Source organism: Trachinotus anak, unplaced genomic scaffold (genome assembly GCF_046630095.1).
Source record: "Trachinotus anak isolate AG129_WGS33_773 ecotype Australia unplaced genomic scaffold, CSIRO_AGI_Tana_v1 ptg000019l, whole genome shotgun sequence".
In the NCBI taxonomy this organism is placed as follows: domain Eukaryota; kingdom Metazoa; phylum Chordata; class Actinopteri; order Carangiformes; family Carangidae; genus Trachinotus; species Trachinotus anak.
Window position 1 is genome coordinate 22193376 of NW_027273870.1, and position 24415 is coordinate 22217790.

Sequence of the window (24415 nt, forward strand, 5' to 3'; positions counted from 1 at the left end):
TTAAACGTCTTTCTGCAGTCACTCCGGAATGAAAAAATATGTTTATTTTGAAAATCGTGGCCGGATGTGAACATCTTGTGCCTGACTTTACGCTGGAGGTTGACGAGGAGTCTGAGCTCAGGTACAGCAGCGCATCAGAGAGGAGGAGGAGAGAGAGAGAGCAGAGGGAGTGATATTTATAGCCTAAAGCGAGGGTGCAGCACAGAGATAAGGCTTGGGACCAAGCCGCAGGCAGACAGACAGGAAGACAGGGCTTAAGAAAAAGAGGACACGTCGAAATGAAACAGTTCCTATCGGTAGTTTTATTCGGGGCCGCAGTGGTCTCCCTGGCCGGCGCGGCCGGGACCGACGGTGAGATCTCCTTCGAGTACCACCGTTATGAGGAGCTGCGGAAAGCGCTGGTGTCGGTGTGGCTGCAGTGCCCGACCATCACCCGCATCTACACCATCGGGGAGAGCTTCGAGGGCCGGGAGCTGCTGGTGCTGGAGATGTCCGACAACCCCGGGACGCATGAACCTGGTCAGTTTTACGCACACATAAAGCCTGATATATAATATATTTATATATATATATATTTACGCTCCCATTGTCCGCGCCATACGAGCTCACCACCACACGCTGTGATAACACAAACACGTCACGCACTATTGCGCATAACAGCTCGGTGATGGTCTTGTTCTGTGTGAGGGCTGTGCAGAGGCGACCTGTGTGGCCGATGCTGCTCAAACGACTGGAAAACAGCGGAGTCGGAGCGCAGGTGTGCCGTGCTGTGCGTAAAACCGGGAGCGCAGGGCCCGCCGCATCACCTCAGAGGAATCTAGATGATAGATTGTGGGATCTGCCAAGCGAAGCCGCCATTTTGCTGGTTGATAAGAATCTCTTACCCCGAATCTTGATTCTGAGAAAACATCCCAAGGGCGGTGGATCATGCCACGGCTCAATGGGTAGCGTTTTTAATGAACAACCCTTTTCTCGGGCCAGAGCAGATGTATCTGCATTGTAGGCTTCAACCTATCAGAGCAAAGAGTTGCACAGCATTTAAAGGAGGAAGCCTCTGACTGAATATTACATGAACCTGCAAGTCCTGATGGGTTCAGGTGAGTTATGAGGGATGTGTCACAATTTCCCATTGTCTCCATCACACGGCTCCATGTTGTCAGGTCTGGACTGCTGACCAGGAAGGAGCTGTAGGGTAGAAGAAGTGATGTCAGGAAACGTGAAACCTTTTTGACAGACAGTTTGCACACCACAGTTTACACGCCACAGGAAATGCAAATGTGGACAACCACCACTGCTGCTTTTAGATGCAGTGCATCTTTTCATCTTCTTAAGTCACACTTGATTAGCAAAAAAAAAAAAAATCCACAGTCTTTAAAGTCCATTTTAGGAGTGCGAATGTATCTTGAAATTCACCAGATGGTTTCAAAAATTGCAGCTAAAGAACAGGCGGAGCAGAAAACTGTAAAATGTAACTCAAAAGAGACACCAGGCAATATTTCAATACACCTTTTAGAAAAAGCTGTTTGTTCCTGGACTGTTTATTCACCAATAGGTATGGCCTATTCGTGATACAGACAAACACCTCTTCTCTTTTGTGTTTTATTTCAGCCTGGAGTTTTTGGGGCTTTTTAACAGTGTCTACCCTCTATTATATAATAAATACAAATATATAAGTTTTGTCATTTAATACCTAACTCCATCTTGATAAATGACAGACCGTATTAAAAATGCCAGGGACAAGGATGGACATAAGTCCAGAACTTCACTGTTTAATGTCTAAAAAAGTCTGATATTTTGTACATATATCAAAATGTCAATAAGCCAAGTCTGATCTGTACCCACACCAGGTTTTGAACTCCTTTATCCTTGTGCTTCAATCCATCTAACACAAATAAAAATTCAGCGTAAGACCCAGAAAGATTAGTTGTGTTAGTATGAATAAAGTTCACTGTGTACTCCTGATAGTGAGAGGAACACTGTTGACACCAAGAGCAACAATGCAGCATTAATGGATTAGCCTGTAGTACATTTAACCTCTCCAATGAGCCTTTAATCAATGTCTTGGAACGGGTCAGTGATTCCTGTCCTACTCCCCAAACAGAAACTGACACACTGGAAGGAAGCGATTAATTTCATCACAGTGATCCTGAGGCAGAGCCCTCAAAAGAAAGAAGAAACTTTGCCTGTAATTACTGAAGTTCACAATGTAGTTTGTGGGATTTCAACTATATGTCTCGTGTAGCATTCTCGTGTAAAGGTGTATTTTGTTCTCTGTGTGTATTTGTGTGGTCTTAATGGTGCACGGCAGGTTTTTGTGAGTTTTGCAGCTCGCATGGTCACAGAGCCTAATGACCGTGCGTACGTACTAAATAAGCCTGTAATAGTCCGGTGGGTGTGCGCAGGCATGAGTCACAGTAGCGATGTGGAGCCCTTATTACTACCAGATGAGTTTCCAAGCTGCTGCCTCACCAACAGGGGTAGCACCGCCCCCCTCCTCCCTCCTCTCCCTTCCTCTCCCTCCATCTCTGCTGAGCAAAACATCCACAGTAAAAGGGAGGGGGATGAAACAGAGGAGGGAACAGGGAAAGAAGCTCCAGAGACTGACAGGGCAAAGGAGAGAGAAGGAAGAAAAAGATGATGGTTTCATTGTCAGGGGAAGAAATGATAAATGAGTGTGTGAGTCAAGAAGAAAAAAAATCTGCAGAGACTGGAGACATCTTTAAACTTCCCGTTAAAGCGCCCTACCTAATATTTTATCTGACCCTGCAATGTGATGAAACTCTAAGGTGGAGCCAAAATAGCGGTTGCCGGGGCAACAGATCGGCTTAGTGCACTGAGCTGACTGGGAGCTCGTGGTTGGCTGGCTGGCTGGCTGGCTTCAGAGGACGACGGTCTTGAGCTCATGCATCTGTCAGTAAGCAACCATCTGTCATACACTGTGGCACAGGAACTGCCTATAGCCAAGAGTGTAAACACACTGGTTACGTATTAATATACAGTGCATGGAGTGTGGGACAGGAGAGTGGAAAGCAACGGACATTTACTCAACCACTTTACTTAGAGAGGGTATAGTCGTTTTCTATATCAACAGTGGATCTTATGACTCAATTGTAGTGACAAACTCACAGAAAATTATCTCTCAGCTTTACATAGCAGCATCTTTTTACTTTAAAGTTTTGGTTCACTCTCTGTGCTCTCATCAACATTATCAGATGCAGCAGACAACTGTTTTCAGCAACAAAAAAAGAAAAAAGAAAAAGCTCTGAAAACAGACTGTTTTCTAGTAGCCCTACCCGGCAGCAACAAACAATTTAAAACAACAAATCGATTTAAAGTTGCGATCTGATTGGTCGATTTAAAGCTGCATTCTGATTGGTCGATTTAAAGCTGCGTTCTGATTGGTCGATTTAAAGCTGCGTTCTGATTGGTCGCTTATAAGAAGCGATCTGATTGGTCAATTTAAAGCTGCGATCTGATTGGTCGCTTATAAGAAGCGTTCTGATTGGTCGATTTAAAGCTGCGTTCTGATTGGTCGATTTAAAGCTGCAATCTGATTGGTCACTAATAAGACATGATCTGATTGGTTGATTTAAAGTTGCGATCTGATTGGTCGCTTATAAGAAGCATTCTGATTGGTCGAGTTAAAGCTGCGATCTGATTTGTCGCTTATAAGAAGCGATCTGATTGGTCGATTTAAAGCTGCATTCTGATTGGTCGATTTAAAGCTGCATTCTGATTGGTCGATTTAAAGCTGCGATCTGATTGGCTGCCTATAAGAAGCAATCTGATTGGTCGATTTAAGGCTGCGATATGATTGGTCGATTTAAAGCTGCAATCTGCGATCTGATTGGTTCAGATCACAGCTTTAAATCGACCAATCACATCGCAGCTTTAAATCAACCAATCTGATCGCTACTTATAAGCGACCAATCAGATTGCTTCTTTAATTCGAACAATAGTATCTAAAGGAATTATACTTAGCTCCTCCTCCACCACTTACAAACTGCTCCTTACACATTAAAACATCACTAATAAAATTCAATAATGTAACATATACAATCATACATATCTAACATGCTGAGTACTTTTTATTCTGATACTTTACGTGACGATACTGTAAATGTAAACTAATGATAACTGTATGTTTACTTATTTTCAATGCAGGACTTTTACTTGTAATGGCATATTTTTTGAAACTGTGGTATTGTTATTTCTTCCACCACTGAACATGGATGACATGTTTTTACATCTGAAGGAGGTGTTTACATCTCGCAGCTGGATCATATTTGAGTATAGCCTATAAGAGCTAAAAGAAGAGGGGCCTCTCTTCAGCCTTAACTATTTTGACTCCCATGTATGGAACTATTTACAAGGCTTCTAATATGAGGAGAAACCCTATCTTGTAATGGGTTTGAATTTGTCTGAAGGTAAAAAAAAATCCATGTCAATATGAAGCACTGCTTTACCTAATAATAATCTAATGTGGTAGAGACTGTCATAAGACTCCACACTGGACTGTTTTATCAGACAACAGAGGAAGTATGCAATCCCCAGTGAGCATGCACACAGATGCCCAGAAGTCAATAGCAGCCATACACGCTGTGGGATACAGTCATATCAAATGACATGTGCTATACTGAATATAAAGGAGCTTTTAAATGGAACATGTTCCTAATAGAAGACAGAAAACTGGAGGAGAATGTTTGGACAGTATAGCTGTGAGAACCTATGGTGCAGAGATAGCTGATAGGAAGGAGGAGCTGATGGACAAGGGAGATAAAAAAGAAAGGAATGATGATTGGAAAAACGGGAAAAAGAGAGGTGGGTGAAAGAATGTAGCGGGGATAAGGGAGAGGCAGAAATGGAAAGAGGATGAGAGAAAGGCCAAGGCATCAGCCAGAAGTCATTTATTATACATCAGACGGGCATGCTTCCTCCTTTACCTTCTGTATCTCAACATAATGTGGGACGTCTCTGCGTGTCACGATGAGTGTTGGCCATTACAAGCAGCAGCCTTTCACAGCCTCTTGTCCACTGGCTACTGTCGATGTTTGGACAGTTGTGGGGATCTTTTGTTAGTTTTCTGAAAAAGCTTAAACATGTTTATAGGATTTTCTGTCCATTTTCTAAACCTTTTCTTTGCCATTCTGTTGGCAGCTTCTTGGTTGATGAAGAATTTTGTTATCTTCTACACCTGTAGATCATATTATACTGATGTGTGTGTTCTATAACATACAGACTCAGTGGATCAAGGACTTCATTAGGGGATTTTAATAAATATTAGTGCATATCTAGAAGAATCTTCGACAAAGTAGAGTATTTCCACAAATTGTGTATAGCAATGAAAGGAACCCCTCTTAAACACACACTTACATAATTTGTGGTGGAACTGTTAAGTAAATACAGTAATCATGAATATCTTAATTAAAAAAAAAAGAAAAAAAAAGTATTTTACCGGTTTAGATGCTCTGTCTCAGCTTCTCATGAGTGTGTCTATGTAAGACCAGATGACAAAGCCGGCAATCATTCAGAGCTAACAAACTAGTTGTAGGCTATATGTGTGTGTGTGTGTGTACACTAGCATGAGTGTGTTGAGAGTGTGTTTACTCAACCTCAGAGCTGATTTATCTCCCTGAGCACCTGCCCCCTGTCAGGGTTGCCACGACGACTGAGAGCCCTCTAATGTGGTGCTTCCTTAATGACGTTGCAGCTGCAGTCATTATAACGTGGTTGCCTAGGAGAACGTATTGACCACCTGTCACACACTTCTAATAAGTCCTGACAAAGCGTAAGGATGACGCAGTGGTTTTTGTATTATTGTATTATATTGACCTGTGGAGAACAGACATGAGCTGTACTACATCAGCCTCTCACACACACATTCACAAGATCACCACCACTTTCAAGAGACGAAATAATTAATTGATTAGTTGATTGACAGGCACAGTTCCGGGTTAGGTTTAATGTATGCACAGGTTAGGTTAATTGACAACCCCAAATTGTGAATGTGTGAATGTGTATGTCAGACCTGTGATAGACTGGCAACCTGTCCAGGGTGCACCCTGCCCTCACCCAGCTGGGATTGGCTCCAGCCTCCTGCGACCCTAAAAGGATAACGTGGGATAGCTAATGAACGAATGAATAGTCAATTGACAGAAAATTTACTAATGGTTGTTTTCAGTTTCTCTCGATGTGGAGAGACGGAACTTGAGTTTTTGACTCCAGGTTAGACAAAACAATACAGAAAAAACTATAATAATTCTACTATGAATAATGATAAATTGTTTAAAACGCATGGATGTACATGGATGTCTGCCTTGAAGGTCAAAGCTTGCAATATTCACACAGCACACTGTCCTCAAATTACAATAAAGCATTTGTGATTTGCCTCCTTTGAAATGTTGTTTTTTGCATTTCAAAAGGTAACTGTCCAAAAGAATAAAAGTTCGGTGAGGTACAGACAGTTTGACAGAGAAGAGGAGTAAATTTAGAAAAGAAGGAGAAGACAACAGTCGGCCACCTACGCAGTGACACGTCACGCTTGCCTTTGTGCAAAATCCATCCTCTGGTCAAAAATGTGTGTGTTAAAAGAGTAAACAGAGCAGTTACATAAGTGTGAGTTAGCAAAAATCATAATTGATGATATTAATTCAAATGAAAGTGTTATTCATTATTCATCATGCTCTCAGCTGCCCTTCTGCACACATCGCCTTAATACATCTTAAATTAATCAATACCTACATATGTTGGCTCATACAGTACAATCACTTCTGTGTCGGTCAACTGCTCTACATGTATGAAACATGTGCAGCTCTGTGTTCTGTCACACACAGACATGGCCGTCAACAACATAAAAACATGTTTCTTATGGGAGAAAGGAAAGGTCTCCAGGTACTGAGCATCTGTGTAATAGCTCGAATCATGGTAACTTGTTTTTTCAGGGTCCAGCTTCAAAGTGTGTGTGTGTGTGTGTGTGTGTGTGTGTGTGTGTGTGTGTGTGTGTGTGTGTGTGAACATGTGAGTGCTCCGTCAGGCCTCTGAGTCCTGTAAAACCCATTCACCAACATCAGGACGGAAAGAGTTAATTGTAGTCTTGAAATCATTAGTAGCAACTCGGCGAGGAACCAGATTCGAGTGTTTAAAAATAACTTGACTACCAGATGTGTGTTGGGCAGTGTGTGTGTGTGTGTGTGTGTGTGTGTGTGTGTGTGTGTGTTACTCACTCATGAAACCTCTGGGATTATTTTACAAATACAGCAAACATACAGGAATCAGCTAAAAATTAACGATAAAGTTCCAAATGTGAGAATAGTGGCACACATGTACCCATGCATTGTGAAAGTTTTTATCACACTACAGTATATTAACTTAACAAATTCATTTCAATAAAGTGAAAAATGTGAATACGAGAAAAAGAAGCCTTGAAAATAGTCAGATCATAGTAGAACAAAAAAAAAAAAACAATAAAAACACACACAAAGCCCCCAGTAAAACAGAACCCCTGCTGCAGTTTGGCTTCATACACACACTCCCCACCATCTGCCGATCTGGAGCTACATTTCATAACTCGTAACTGATCTGAACAACAGAATTTTTTCCTCTCAGTGCTCAGAGAAGTTCTTTGTTGTCATACAGCCACAGAAAGCCACTAATCTCTGGTTTGTAGTTAATCAAAAGAGTGTGTTCTGTAGTTCATACTTAGTCACCCTCTTTGTCATTTTGTTAAAGGACTTTCTATCGCTCCTCTTTTTCATGTGCCTTTTTTTTTCAAGAGAAGAGAAGCAAAGCTAATTAGCATATGAAACAGATGGTGAGAGTTGTAGTCATTAAAACACAGCAACACACATACTGTATGTCCAAGGTAGAATGAAGAAGGAAAAGTAAAGCAGTCTGGTGGTGTTTTTATGTTGATACACAACAGAAAACATACAACACAACATACAAACCAGTATGATGTGTACTTTCATATTACACTATTTACAGAACATAAAGAACAACTGTACCAGCAACTAAAGTGAAACAAACAATCCAAATACCGAATACCCTTAAAAAAAACAGACAGTATTGGTGGTATTAATACTGTGGGTGTAGATCCCCTCATCTGTACTCTACATTGTTTAAAAGTTAGTGGGCAGTCACCTTTTTTTTAAACTATTTTTTTATGGCTTTTTAGGCCTTTATTATAGGTACAGCGAGAGAGAGACAGGAACATTGGGAGGAGAAAGAGAGGGGATGATCACCTTTTCACACATAAAAAGCACATTTCCCATTTTTGTATCAAATAAACTCCTACATTTCTCAAATCGCTGAATTTTTGATGAATGGATATCTCTTTTGTGCATTTCACATAAATGTAAGACATGACACGCAAAAACCTCTTTTATAATGTGAATCAGAATTTCTCATGTGTAAGCAGGATTAGGACTCGCTCCGAGGACCCTCCTGAAATTGCTCTGTTTGTTACCGTTTGTTTGTTGTAAGGACATTGTCAACATGACGGCTGACAGAGTGACAAGGTGCATTACAAGTGGCGCTCAGTGCTGGATTTATAGGTTGCAAGTGTCCTGAGGATCCCTAATTTTGTCACATCAGGTCCTGGAGTCACACTCTCACCGTGATGTAGTCGAATCTGATCTTCGACCTGTCACTCCAGCAAGATTCAGGCAGAACAGTCTGTGACAGCGACAGCCGATAATCCCCTCTCTCTCAGTCATTATTGCCCAAATGGAGTCCTGGGCTGCAGTGTTCAATTCTGTTTAACCCTTCGGCTGATGAGTCAGTATGTTTGTCACTGCTGGAGTGTGAAGGTCCAGTATTATATTTGGTTTAGAGTGTGTTTTTGTCCAGGGTAACCCCCATTACAAGTGAGAACACCTTATCAGTGACCTTCTCCTGGTCCACAAGAGATAAAGGAAAATGTTTGTCTCCATGAATACTGACTATAATCACTTCTTTTTACAAAAAGTGTGACGTTATTGTGACATTCCTCTTTGGGATTATGTGGTCAGATGTGTTTCGTGAGGCTATGTGTGATTGGTTTAAGCTTGTGAAAGATGCATTAATTGTAAATCTTGTTTAAATCCCCATCTTTGTAAAAAAAAATCCTGTCTGTCTCATTCACATTCTGTTCAGCCTTTCACTCTGAGCTATAACCACTGCACAGACAAAGGTTGAATACATAATGTGCAATTAAAGCAGTGTGTGACGCACTAACACAGCAAGTGCCTTTTCTTTGTTCCCCGCAGGTGAGCCGGAGTTTAAGTACATCGCCAACATGCACGGCAACGAGGCGGTGGGCAGAGAGCTGCTCATCTACCTGGCTCAGTACCTGTGCAACCAGTACCAGCAAGGCAACGAGACCATCATCGACCTCATCCACAACACCCGCATCCACCTCATGCCCTCCATGAACCCTGACGGCTTTGAGAAGGCTGCTTCACAGGTGATAACACAGCATGACAAAAACCACACTGTATATACACAAACCTGATCCAGGGATTTAACACCAGACAGATTAAGCTTATAAGACTTCAAACACTGACTTAGTAACTACAACTCTTGGCTGTGAATTACACGTACACAGTGTTTAAGAAGTATTGCAATTATCCAAGCTCAGCACAATCTCTGTCCTCCTAAACCTCCTCTTCTGTTTCCTGCTCAGCCTGGAGAGATCAAGGACTGGTTTGTGGGTCGCAGTAACGCTCAGGGTGTCGATCTGAACCGTAACTTCCCCGATCTAGACCGCATCATTTACATCAATGAGAGGGAGGGTGGACCCAACAACCACCTGCTGCAGAACATGAAGAAGGCTGTGGATGAAAACACCAAGGTAGACAAACAGACACGCAGATGAAGTCAGTATAAGTAATTTAAGGATGAAGCTGATTTTATTCATATTGTCTGGAAATCTAATGAACAGACCAAAGCAACACTCAAAACATCTCTCAGTACTTTCTGATTTTTATCTTATCTGTGGTTGTCAGTGCATTAATCCCTACTGTACATGTAAATGTAATATGCCGTGCTGCACTGGATATGTAAACAGATTATAAAAACCTGTAAAAAAAATGTATGAGGAAATTGTGGAAGGATTGCTGGCTCCTAGAACAGCTGAAGCTAAACTATATTGGTGGCCTCTAAAAAATAATTTTAATTAATTTTAATCAACATATTATTAATCCTCACAATCACCGTCTTATATTTGTGTTTAGATTGTGAAAATCTTGTGAAATGGAGTCTCAGTCAGAAAGAAATAGCAATGTGTGTGTGTATACACACATACATGTATGTGGGTCACACAAATGATTTTAAGCCATGTAATGTCCTCTCAGGTGATCTTATGATTGTGTGTCCAGCTTTACCTTACTGCCAAATAACCTCTGCCTCAGAGTGGTCATCTGATCTAGTATTATTCAAAGGACTACATGATGAAACATGTTTGAACACTTTTTATCGACGCATACAATTACCGTCATTTAATTTGGTTTGCACTGTGGAAATCTATTGAAATGGAGACTAAACTATAGAAAAACAGCTATTTGTATGTGGATGTGTGTATGTTTGTGGTTGTGTGTGTCACACCAGTGATTTCAAGTCAATATAATATCCGCACACATGATTGTGTCTGTGTCTATGTCTTTCTGTCTGCCTGTGTGTAGCCATCTAGAAGCATCAACTAAAACTAACTGCCAAATGCCTCCTAACAAAAACTGTACTAAAACATATTTGCAGTGAAAACTGTTGAAATGTGTGTAAATACATGTGTCTTGTATGTAGTGTGGGGACAGTCTGTAGTCCAGTTCCTGTTTTCCTCCTGATTTTCTGCTCTCAGTTTGCATGAGGGTGAATGGGACAGTTGGATGGTACTCTGCCAACTTTGAAGGTCAAAGTTCAAATTCTGTTAGTCACTGTGCTTTAAAAGAGAATCTAACAGCTAAAGAATCACATATTTGCGTAAGTTGATAGAGACCAAAAACAGAGGTAAAAGAGAGTAAATATTGGACGTGCACTCATCCGGTGTCCAGAGACTGAACTCTGTGACTGCTGGATGTGTAGTTCACCAAATCAGCTTAAAAGGTGATAGTTTGTCAATGTTGTGTTCATAACATGTTTCTGCTGCAACAAACTGGCAATAAAAATAAAGCCCACGGTCATTTTAGTGAAGGACGATGTCACCCAGTGAGTTAATAGTTTTTGGCAACAATGGATCTATGTCACAGAGAAATAAACTATACCAGGCCTTACTTGTTTATAGGATCAATTTTTATAGTTTATAGGATCATTTTTTCATGCAATTTGTTGACAGTAAGAAAAATATACAATATCACCATACGTTTTTTTAATGCTATGTAAGACAATTGGTGGTAAAGCTTGGAAGTGGTAATATTTTGGATATACAAATGCCTCTGGTTTGTTTGCAGGTGCAGCATATACTATTTATGTTTTTTATGTATGAATAATTTATGATGTTTTACCTTTGCAGCTGGCTCCAGAGACTAAGGCAGTGATCCACTGGATTATGGATATCCCTTTTGTCCTCTCAGCTAACCTGCATGGAGGAGACGTGGTGGCCAACTACCCATATGATGAGACCCGCACTGGTACACACACACACACACACATGCACATGCAATCTCATACACATCCTGTTTTTGCGTCTGGGTTGTTCAAATGTACTTATATTGTTCCCTTTTTTTTATGTGAGAATGTTTCCACAGATTTAATGAGACAAATATTTGACCTGTATCTAAAACAACAAACACTGTAATAGTTTTTCTTCAGTATGTCGTAACTCTAATTTAAATCAGATTGAAAATGTTTCCTTCTATGGCTTCCTGTGCATCATTACCCAAAGTAAGCAAAATGTGTTTGTGCAAGCACAGGTTTAATGTGTTGCAGATGCAGGTGCTCAATTAATAGTTTATCACAGCTGTTGTCTAAACATGTTTGTTCCTTTCCCTCTCATTTCCCCTTTAAGGATCCACTCATGAGTACAGTGCCAGTCCAGATGATGTGATGTTCAAGTCTCTGGCCAGGGCCTACTCCATGTACAACCCAGTGATGTCCGACCCTCACCGACCCCCATGTCGTAAGAACGATGACGACTCCAGCTTCAAAGATGGCATCACTAATGGAGGGGCCTGGTACAGCGTCCCAGGAGGTAAGAAACAACGCGCTCCCAGTATGTACAGCTTTAGTGATTGCCAGGCAAGAAGACAGACTTGGTACTCTAGGTTAAGACCTTGGTTTTAAATGTCAGTTCTTTACATCTGGGCAATATTCATTTTTATCATAACAAAAATAAACATAAACATATTTTTAATAAGGATTGCCTAAATCTGGTTATTTAATAACCAACATACCAGCATACGCATTGAAGGGGATATTTTACAGATGAAAAATTAAGTTATGTTTTGTTAGTGCTCTGTGGTGGACAATTTAAGCAATGGCATATCTTTGGCATTTCTGTACTGCATAATCTCCTCCTTCTGGTGGTTTTTAACGGACACATTACAGGAATGCAGGATTTCAACTACCTCAGCAGCAACTGCTTTGAGATCACACTGGAGCTCAGCTGTGACAAGTTCCCCAATGAGGACACACTCAAGACCTACTGGGAGCAGAACCGCAACTCACTCGTCAACTACATTGAGCAGGTAGGCAGCACCCCAGGACTATTATTGAATCTCATCTGATTTCGTTCATGTATTTGATGAAGCTGACCCACAAAACAACACTAAGGTACTCCATCTTCACTGAATAAAGTGCCAATGCTCAACAGAAAATGAAATAGTCCTGATATTTAAAAGCTAAAACAAGTTCAAAATGCATTTCTGATTTGATACCTTAAGTTTCGTGAACTAAAACTACTTGGTCAAGCTTGGGGAACGATCCCCCTGGTGGTGAAAAGAAACTAACACTACCTATTGGAAGGTGATGGGACATAATCCATGGTCTCACGGTGTAAAAGTCACAACCATCCACCCCAACCTCAGAGTCTTTGTGTTGGAATGACAACATAACGTTACTTCGGCCTTTGCTGCTCAGACTGGACTGTCATTACTGGCATAAACTTGAGAAAACATAACATTGGTTGATGCTTGTGCTGAACAGTCAGTTGTTCTTCACAATCAAAGGGCATTGTACCATCTTAAAGCTCAAACAAAGATTTCCCAGTCTTTCAATCAAACATAAAATGCTTCTTTGTGTGCATGTGTCAATGTGTGTATTGTATGTAGGTTCACCGTGGTGTCAAGGGCTTCGTGCGTGACCTCCAGGGCAATGCCATTTCTAATGCCACCATCTCTGTGGAGGGTATTGACCATGACATGACTACAGGTATCAGCTTCCAGTGCAAATTAAGATACACAGTACATATGTACACACCTTATTACTCCACTTTCCACATGATGTAATGGTAAGATGCTGCAAGATGCCTCCATCTTGCGGACAGAGTGGGTACTGCACCACTTCACTTTCCACGGTCACTTGAACCTGCTACATTCAGTATATCATAGTGATAGTGATGTGTGTTTGAAAAAGTGCTGTATATGTGATCAGTTGGCTGCTCTGTTCGTTGCTTGATTAAATGTATTAATCTGTATTTTGTAGCCAAAGATGGAGATTATTGGCGCCTACTGGCTCCAGGTAACTACAAAGTGGCAGCCTCTGCTCCAGGATACCTGACTGTCATCAAAAAGGTGGCTGTTCCCTACAGCCCTGCAACCAGGGTAAGACCAAGAGACAAACCATAACACAGCTTAAGAGCACCATGGTGTCTTTTCATATCTCCAAAGGGTGACTGTAGCAGGATCTGACAGTGTTGAGTGATAATTATAGTGCTTATATAAAATTGTTCATTAAGTTTACTGTATCAGTTAAAAGTTTGTGAACACCTTGTACAAATAGCATTTTTGGTTCGGTCCAGGCAAACCACAAATGTATTGTAAATTATCTAAAATTGTAGCATGTGACAATGAAGTGCTCTGACTGTTTGCACTGTCTTCATGGTTTTAGCATACGGAAAAATAAGTATCCAATTTGAGTGCCTTGTTTACACTGGGTTTATAAGAACCAGTTTTTATCCGGAGAAGGATTATTCACTTGCAGCCAAGAAAAGCAGAGGGAAATTTGTTCTCCAAACCAACCATTTCCTACCTTCAAAGCAAAGCCATGCCTTTGTACAATGCCCTTGTGGCAGGTTGCAGTTTATCTTGCCACCCATTCACTTCAAGGGATTGTTGACAATAAGAGAAGCATAGAGAACTGAAAGCTTCGTCTTTTGAATTAGGAAGTAGTCTTGCCTTGAGAATTGAAGAGATCAGAAAGACAAAAAGTTAATGTTGTGCATGTTTTGACAACATAGTGTGCTCGTATAGGAAAAGCATAAAGCAGCTCTGTGAGAACAAAAAAACAAAACAAAAAAATAAATAATCATCATGAAAATGATTGATTGATATAGTGTACAATGGTTAGGTTAACGTGTGTGTAGTCTTTTTACTTTATATCTCTGATGTGAGTCCATGTTGATCTCTGTTTCTGTCTCAGGTGGACTTTGAGCTGGAGTCTCTGATGGAGAGGAAGGAGGAGGAGCGGGAGGAGCTGATGGACTGGTGGAAGATGATGTCAGAGACACTGAACTTCTAAAGATCGGACCGTTTGCACATCGATGTAATATATTCAACATTCTGTGTGCCCGTCCACTCTAAAAAAGAATATATTGTCTCTTATTTGTTTTGTTCTCTTTCAGTCATTATTTTAATTGATTATACTGTTTATTAATGTAATGGTTTGCCTCACACTCCTGTAGACTGTTTAAATATCCTGCACAGACACACACAAACGTACACACACACACACACACACACACACACACTGAAGGATACAGGAGGAATTTACAGGTAGTTTGATGGCAGTGAGATTGGTGTTGATTTCTGTGGTGTTGTGTTCTTTATTGTACAAGTGATTGATAACCATAGCACCCATCTATATAACCAATGAGTGACTGAGTGATTATGTTTGTAAAGGAGCTGTTTACATCATTACCACATGGCTCTTTTCATAATAATTTGTAATTTTTCCTGTTTTAAATGTCTCTGTTTCTCCAGGCTTTAGTACAAAGACAAACACAACACACAGCTGTGGTGCACACCCTTTCACTTCCCAGTAACCGTAAACACACACTGACAAATAAGCTGTTTCTCTCCTGTAATATAAAAAAATACAACTATGGTTTTGAGATAATCAGGGACATTAAAAACACTGTAAAACCACTGTAAACAGTATATTGTAAACAATCTATACAGGCAAGCTTATTTCCCTGTATGTTATTGATGTTGAGAATTTTTTTTTTAATGACTGCAGCACAGCTATGATTTTAGCACAAGGTGAGTGGTTATAATATATATACTGTATTTATGAAGTAGGTATAGCAAGAACTGTCTGGTTTTTGTAACAAAAGAAAATCAAAGATAACAAGCTAATAACACATGTAAGTCTGTCCACCTCAAACCCAAAGCCATTCCTTTGTATGTGCACTACACAGAGAATACTATAGTACATAAGAAACCGTGGCAGAAGTTGTTTTTCAAGGATAATTAAACACTAATCTTCTGAGTGGACACAGAACGTTTAGCTGACTGTATGAATGCAGTTCACCTGGTTTGAGACGGAAAGAATTTATTGAATGTATGGCGACAGAAACAGATTCAAAATGTAAAGAATGAACTGATCAATAAAACTCCCCTCTTTATGTTGTCAAACTGCTGTGTCGCCTTTTGTTTCAGGGGCTACTGCTGACAGACACAAGTGATGATGCTTTCAAAAGTAAAGCCATGAATAGTCTTTAATCTATCGGTATATCTATACAGTATAAACCTAAATCAAATCAATATTTGATGTGACCATCCTTTGGCTGTAAAGCAGCACTAGTTCTCCTGTAGCTGCAGTTTTTCAAGGTACTTGGCAGGTGGGTTGATGTGAGCATCTTGGACAACTTTCCACAGTTCTTCCATGGATTGAGGCTGTCTCAGGGTCGTCTGTCTCTTCATATGATCCCAGACATAATGTTGAGCTCAGGGCCCTGTGGGGGCCGCACCATCTGTTGCAGGGGTCCTTATTCTTGTCTCTGAAGATAGTTCTTTATGACTCGGGCTGCATGTTAAGGGTTGTTGTCAGGCTGCAGAATGAATTTGGGTCAACATAGAGATACAAAGCTACCATCAACAAACCAACATCTTAGAAAGTAATGAGAGTAACATCACCCCCCTGGAGTTCTCTTTGTCCACCTGAGAAATGTAAGTCCAGTATTATCTCTCCTTTTTTAGCTCTGGTTTGGTCTTCACCAAAATAACTGTAGCTAGTTAGCTTACTAGATGCTAAACCATCATTATTTGCTAGTTGCTAACTTTGTCTGATAGTTGGTGTTTGGCTTGTCTGATAACAAAACAATAAAGTTCATTACGTTATTTTCCTGGAAATGTCACTTAATTCAGTAATTTATTTGGCTTAATATGGAATTAAAAATATGCGAAAATGTTAATTTAACTCGCTGCACTACATTTTCAGATCCTCAAGTCTGTGTTTTGAATCACAGCAGAGGTAATTTAATGTGTACAGCCAAAGTCAAAGTTTTACACATATTTTTGCTAAAAAAGTGGCAGTGTGTATGTGCTGTATTAGAATTTTTGTACATTTATAGACTTTATAGAAATTTAGGATGTTTAGTCATTGCAGGATATGCCAAAAATCTGTTCACAGTCCTCCGTGATATGCATGCATGTTCATGGACTGTGGGCCAGGTATTGGTAAAAGTACAACAAATACTACTAGTCTAAGAACCTGTCAAGCAAATTAAGTTACATTTGACACCACATCAAGATACAAGTAAAATAGAGTTAAAATTAGAAATTACATGTGCTATTTCCTTTGATCTACCACAGCATTGTGCACATTTCTGACTTGGTGACATTGCATTGCACATATGCAGGGCCTTTAAACAGCTGCAGCAATGACCAATTAGCAGGCGAAAGGTGTTTTCCATGGACTCCTTAACTCATGTGCGAATCAGGTGCGGCCACAGAGGCTACAACAATACACAGACAGGATAAATATAATGGCAGAAAACGTTCTCTTGAAGCTTTCTCTCAGTGCGTGAGTATGTTTTCCTATGTGATGTAGCAGCCAAAATTCAGGAGCACAAACCAGGGTCCAGTTCCAGGGTCCAGTTATTGTGTGTGCTGGGCTACTGTTGCACTGTCATGGTTTACTGGAACATTTTAATAGAACAGAGCTAGTGTTAATGTTATTAGTAATATCCTTCTTTTATGTGTTGTGAATCATACACAGCCCAGGATATGTCAGGATTGTGCAAGTCTAGTGTGTTTCTGACAAACATGGACTGATCTGAGTGACTGAGTCTATGTGTTTACTTCTAAATACTTGTGAATAGTTGAATCCTTTGGCCTAAAGCAGAAATGCATTGTTACCTAACTATTCACTCCAAAGTGTATACACACACACACACACACACACACACACACACACACACACACACACACACACACACACACACACACACACACACACACACACACTGAGCAACGGTGGCACTTTTAGTCCAACTATGCGGTTGAATCAGCTGTTTTAGCATTAGATGCTAACTCTGCAGATCAATGGCCCTCTTGGTCTATTAGTCATACCGGTCCTATTAGCATCTGCTATTACCATCTTCTCATCAATATCATTGATCAAGCTGCTCTGGCTTCAGGAGGGGGACACACACAGAGAGAGAATAGGACATTAATCTGATCAGACAGTCAACATCAGTCAAATCTGATACTAGACAAGTGAAGGTTTACAAAATGCCACATGATATAAAGTCTGCATCATGAAACTAAGTCTTAAAAGAAAAAAGAAGATTTTCTTGAGACTTTTTAAATTACTGTAACGAAAATGAAAAATGAAAACATGTTGTCCCAATCAATTAGTCAGTTAATTGATTAGTTGACTTGCTGCTTTTCTCTGTTTTTATATCACTGTTAATAAAATGTTTTTGCATTTTGTATGGGGCAGACAGAACAAGGCATCTGAAAAGTCATCTTGGCCTCTGGGAAACTGTGTTTGTATGATTGATAAATGATTAATTTAATGATTAAGAGAATCTGCAGATACTGAAAGTAACTGTTACTTGCAATCCTGGTTGACATCATCATTCCTCTTGAGCAAATAACAAAACATTGTCAGCAAATTAAAATAAAGGTTCTCAGATAAAAAAGAAATTAAGAAACCCATGGTTGTTGCGATTGATCATTCAATCAATCAATCTTTATTTATATAACACCTTTGACACAACTTAGTGCTATTCTGGCAAGCTAATAATAAGGCAGTTTAAATGTAAAACAGTTTAATACTAATACACATGAGCAATAAATATATAAAAATATATTAAAAAGAATAATAGCTAAAATGAAATAAAATCAAATTAAAATGTGAATACGATAAAACTAATGATTGAATAAAATAAAATAAAATACATGAGGGCCATAAAACTAAAAACACAGGAATAGCACTGATTTCATGAGACAGGAGATTTTTTTTAGGTATTCTTAAAAAAATTGCATAGCATCATTGTGCTGCTCAGCAGCACACGCAGATGATTGTAGACAAGAAAAACATTTTGGAAGTGTAAAACTTTAGAAATTTGGCTTTTAATGCAACAAAGAAGTGCTCTTGTTCATGGCTCTCAGTTCAAACTGTCATTACTCATTCGATCCTGCAGATGACAGTAGTGTGCTGATGACCTGACAATCACTGAAAAAGGTTTCAGAGCAGTCTTATGAGAGGCCCTTATCCATCTCTGCGGTTTCTCCATAAGGGCCCAACACTGGTCATGGGTCCTTATTTGTATGTGGATTTGAGCTCTTGCATCATAGGAAGTGGCTGTTGTTCATTGTGGAGTTTGTGGCCTCTGTGAATGTTCCTCATTAGAGAGCGGTTCCCCCTTCAAAGCCCACCGACTCTCACAAGTTCAAAGAGGCTGCAGGCCACAACCTTGTATAACTGGAAACTTGTACTTATTTATGCAAGAAAGCACATATAATCTTTTTCATCTGATGTGTAAGAAAAGAAGCATGAAGTAGAGTTGCTGGCCATGAGAACATCAGCAAACGTTGAGAACACAAAACAGTACATCTCTCGTCTCATCTGTGCTCTGTGTGTGTGTGCCTCTCAGTGTGTGTTCGGTTATTTTACTTTCAGATAAGAATAAAATAAGGCCAAGGATCAGTGAAGCAAACAGAAAACAGAACGAGTATGAAATAGTGACTGAAACACAATGCCGTCTGACAAAATTTCACATAAGTCAAAGACAACAATTGTGCTATGATTTCAGCTTTATTTACTTGTAAAATAATCACTCAGAGAGAAAGGTAGATGCCCTTTCATGTTTGGTGCTGTGCAGTCAGCATAGAGACATGTGCCCAAGGGTTTGTCAGCACTGCTTGTTTGCACTCAATCATTTTAAAAGAACAAATTTACATCTTTTGTGTGGCAACCTGAAAGTCTATAAACTCTGAACATACATGCTCACTGTTGTGCTTCTTTCTATCTGTATGTGTGAATGCCCTGTAAGGGACTGAACTGTCACTGATGACACCTTCTTTTCTTGTAGGTGGTGCAGGTTAACAGGTGTAGGACAGCTCTCCTCGTGAGGAATCTGCTAAATGTGACTGAGTCTGCAAGTGATTTACAAGCAGAGAGGTACTTTGCATAAAATATGCTGTTGAGCTGATTCAGTTATACCAATTTTTTTCATGAACTGGAGGAAGACATCAATTTTCACACACACACACACACACGCACAGAGTCTAAGGTCTTCGCTGCTTATTTCTACAGTCTCTCTGAAAGGAAGCATATCTGCAGGGAGCAGAGGCCAGGGCACACACACAATCCCAAGTTCCTGAAGAAGTGCTATGTCAGCAAGGGGCTACTGTTTACATTTACACACACGTACACACACACACACACACACACACACAGCATCTTTGGCTTTCAGAGCAGCGAGGTTGGTGCGAAGAGGAGGATTTGATCTTTTGTGGACTTAAGATTCAAAAAAATCTAACTCAGCATCTTTGGTCTTTTATGTTACCCTCCTTTTGCAGCAATGGAAAATTGTCCAGATCAACAAATGATTCAGTCTAACAGTACCTAGTCTTCAACTCTTTTATGCCTCTTACTGCAAAATCTGTATATGGGGCGGGGTTATATACTGGCAGGAGAAATTTCACTTTACAATACCCTGAAATAAGTGTCAAGGTAACTCTACCTGAGATTTTTATTGGAAATAAATATACATCTATGTCAACTTTTTCTTTCTTTTAATCAAATAAAGGCAGAATAGTTTAATTAAAATTACTTGATAAAATAATCCAACAAATTTTTGTAGAGAAGTTCCACCAGATTTATTTCTTCAACCTCATCACTACAAATTCATGCTGTGTGTCCAAGCGCACAATTATACAGCCACATTTTGTTTTAAACAAAGATTCCTAGAGATGATAAATACTTTATGTGAAGCACAGGATGATATCTATTGCATGAAACATGAAACACCTACAATTTTCCATTTGATGTAATGTTGAAGACGAGAGGCATCTTGGATTTGAATATTTTACACAGTGAAAATAAAGGGAGCGCTTAAACGATCAAGTACAGGATATATATACGATGCTGTAAACAGAGTGGAAAATAAGCTTTTCTCTATTTTTGAAGGCATGGCAAAATTTAGGGGGAAAAAATGTAGTTTTGTTCTGATATGAAGTAATGCTAGTTTCAGAATCACCAGTAATGATACTGGGCCTGCAACTAACGATTATTTTGAATTAATTAATCTACCAATTATTTTTTCCATTAATCAATTTGTCTATAAAATGTCAGACAATAGTGAAAAGTGCCTGCTGTGATTTCCCGCTGCCTAAGACGATGTATTCAGATTGCTTGTTTTATTTGACCAAGAGTTCAACATCCAAAAATATTCAGTTTATAATCAGAAATGATAAAGAAAAGTAATAAATCATCACTTTTGAGAGGCTTGTCGTAATTAGTCAGAAGAAAGACTAATTAATTGATTATCAAAATGGTTGCAGATTACTTTTCTGTTGCTCAGCTTATCAATTGATTGACTAATTGTTGCAGCTCAAATTGATAAGGACACTTTTTAGTATTGAAAGTAGTTAATCTACTATCATTTTTTAAATTTTCTTTTTTAATTATCTGCTACATGCATGTTACAATACAGGCCACATTTACTGATAAATAACAATAATATTTATTGGGTGTATTGTTCATTAAAGTATAGAGACAACACAGAATACATCTTGTCAAAGTGATCATTGCACACATGCAAAGGAGCAGTGACAGAGAGGAAATGATTCTAATTTTTGTAATAATCCTATTCAGTGTCCTATTGATACTCAAATCGACATATAGTACACCCCCAGTCAATATCACTAAAATGACAAAAGTAATTACAAATTCATAGTGCTGTCTATAAAATGTCATCTCTACATATCCTAACACACTCCCACCTCCATGTTTCACAGTTGAGACTGTGCAGTCCCTTGGGACGTCCTCACCAAACATGCTGGACTCCATCTGATCCACACACAAGTTTATTTTAGTTTAATCTGACCAAAGAATGTGCTTCATGTTCTTTGGCAAAGTTTAATCTTACAGTTTTATGCAGCTTTGTGAGGTTGACTTTATGCAATGTCCTTTGTACTGTCAAATCACTCACTGAAACACCAGCTTCCACAGATAATCCTTGTGCCAAGTCAGAAGTACTAACCTGTCTGATTTTCAATGCAAAGTTGTGTTAACAGTGAATTGTATGTGGCATCACTTTTCAAAGGTGACCACAGTGCCTTCTGTTGTTGGTGGCATAGCTCTTGCTGTACCTCCTAACCACTGCTGCAACCCTGTTCTTTCTTTATGAAGTGTCACAATCTGGTTTCTCACTTGTTCAGGCAGTTTCCTACTATGAGGAGCCATGTTGCATTGGACGCAACCCAGTCTAAAACCTTGTTCATGCAATTAGCCTTAACTAAACACCAACACTTCAACTCAAAGATAACACACTTAATGTGAGATGGCAGAATCATGAATCATTAACATTTTAGTGATATTGCTCAGGAGGGTACTCAGTTTTATTGTATACTGTAGTAATATCAGTACTAGCGAAGATTAGAGGTTATCAGGGTGTAAAAGGTCAAGGGTCTAATTCAACTGCTCCTCTGAACACTGCCAGTTTACAATACGCTCTTTATCAGAAGAACACTGTATATTGTTGTCACTGAAGCAATGTCCGTCTCATATTCCCTGTCATCCTTTCCATTATTCCTCTCCATGTTTTTCTATCTCTTTCTTGTTGCAGCTGCTGCTGTCTTCTCACGCCAGCATGCATCCTGCATTCATTCCTTTTCCGCCCTGTCGGTATATACTGGTGGCATGAAAACAAAACTGGTCCGTGTCATCTTTCTTAACGCACAACCGGGATCATGAATGTGAGCCCCGAGCTGGCACCCTGCACACCCACACAGTCACGGCAACATGCACGAACACACAACAGGCAGCGGAGGAGAGATGAAGGTGGAGAATCTGAGCCTTGAGAGGTGCAAAAAAGAGGAAATAAGAACAGGAGAGAGAGAATGGCAAGCACAGCTTGGCATTTAAACAGAGGATTTCCTCTCTGTACCTCGTCTTCCCTCTTCTCTTTGTTTACTTAAGGAGAGACTACTTCACATAGCTTGTATGAGTATCTGAGAGTGTGTTTGTGCATATGTGTGTGTGCTCCCCCTAGTAACAGAGATCATTTATAATACAGTCAAACCACTTTCACACTGGACCTTCAGGTATTCACTGCAGGTGTGACACAATGACTTGCTTAAAAAAAGCTGTACAATCCTGTTAACAGTGATGAAGAAATTAAACTGCATAGACAATTTTGGAGCCACTAAATAATATCCAAGCGTTATCAACCTCTGTTGTGCTCCACTGTGGTGTCAGCAGACTGTCTTCCTGTGGCGTTTTAGCCAAAAGGTGATGGATGTCTCTGGCCACCTCTTTGCTCCCGCTGGGGGAATTTCATAAAACACTTAAGACACTATCACAGTCAGCAGGCCTGAGAGAAAACATAATATTTCCTTTTTTTCTTACCTCAGGTATTCTTATCATTTTAGCTTTGTCTTCATTTTCCCTCCTTTGCCTGCTCTGACTCCTCTGTCCCAATCTTTTATCAGCTGTCCAAGTTTTTTCTTTTCACTGATTGTCTTGTACAGCATGTCCTGTAAGAAAAGTTGGGAAGGCATGGTAAGTGACCATTGATTGGAACTCATGCTCTAGCATAGGTCTTCATCTTACCCTTAAGGCTCAGTGGAGCTGGTGAATAAACCAAAGAATCCCTCAACAACTTTTTTTGATCCTAGTCACCCATTAACAAGATTAACAAGGACTTTGTGGTAATTGTGTGAATGGAGTTAAATGCATCAGGATAATAGTCCATCCCTCCATCCATCCATTTGTGTTTCATTTCCCCTTGTGAGAGCGTACTGCTGCTTAAAACGTGATTACACTGGTCCGAGGAGTAAGACAGCTGCACAAATTGCTAAGATTATTCTAAATAGCTGTAGGCTTGAAAGGTTTCAGAGCTGCAAGAGTATAACACAGAGGTTGAGTATTTAGCTGAGCAGTTAATTAAATTTTGAGAGGTCCAAGTCAAGTGTCAAGTCTTGTCAAAGCAAGTCCCTTTTCAAGAGTGAAGTCCTTGAGGGCAAGTCTAAATCAAGTCATAAGTCTTCATAAGGAATTCAGTTGCAAGATTTTCAGGTCTCTGAATGTGAACCATTACAATCACACACCATTGACCTTTGTGTTAACAGCTGAGTCCAACTCACTGTGTAGGCCTAATAATTAAACATTCAGGGCATTTTGGTCTGTTTCTGGGTTTATTTTTTATTATTGTCATCAAACCCTGACACTAGAATGCTTTTGCTCTCAAGTCACAAATTGAAGTTAGTTTTTTTTTGTGAATCAAGCATCAAGTAAAGCAAATCTCTGAGATGTCCAAGTCCCAGTGATATCGGACTGAAATGCAGCGTTTCACCGCCCTCTCTGGTTCACAGTTTCAGTTCTGTGTCCACACCCTGTACCAATGATGGGTGTGGCTGGGTGTGGTCAGAATTGTGCACTGGTGCTCCTGTAACCACACTCGCTGCTATCACAGTGTATTTGCACACCCTTAAGTACACTTCTACAGTACTGCAGCAGGATGAGAAGGTAAATCACCAGAGCTCAGGAAATATAGGACTTTATTCTGCTGTTCAGTTGTTCCTTAAGACCCAAGTCCTCATTTTTGCAGCTG

The 24415-nt window shown here is 39.9% G+C and overlaps 2 protein-coding genes across 2 annotated transcripts in view; both read left to right on the top strand.

The window, feature by feature from the left end:
• The first annotated feature begins 278 nt into the window (after positions 1-278).
• On the top strand, positions 279-15761 carry cpe (carboxypeptidase E). Its single transcript, XM_071505613.1, has 9 exons — positions 279-519; positions 9246-9442; positions 9662-9829; positions 11483-11600; positions 11978-12160; positions 12517-12656; positions 13239-13338; positions 13612-13730; positions 14548-15761. Exons 1-9 carry the CDS (start codon positions 279-281, stop codon positions 14644-14646), a joined length of 1365 nt encoding a protein of 454 aa, XP_071361714.1. The 3' UTR covers positions 14647-15761.
• A 1264-nt stretch (positions 15762-17025) lies between these two features.
• The window catches only part of tll1 (tolloid-like 1), a 63044-nt gene continuing 55654 nt past the window's right edge, over positions 17026-24415 (top strand). Inside the window, exons 1-2 of the mRNA XM_071505610.1 lie at positions 17026-17151; positions 19670-19758. The gene's annotated coding sequence lies outside the window, so the exon portion shown is untranslated. The remainder of the gene's footprint in view (positions 17152-19669; positions 19759-24415) is intronic.

Coding starts and splice junctions, on each gene's coding strand:
- cpe (XM_071505613.1), top strand. CDS start 279: ATGAAACAGTTCCTATCGGTAGTTTTATTCGGGGCCGCAGTGGTCTCC. Junction 520..9,245: donor CCCCGGGACGCATGAACCTG/GTCAGTTTTACG, acceptor TGTTCCCCGCAG/GTGAGCCGGAGTTTAAGTAC. Junction 13,339..13,611: donor TGACCATGACATGACTACAG/GTATCAGCTTCC, acceptor TGTATTTTGTAG/CCAAAGATGGAGATTATTGG.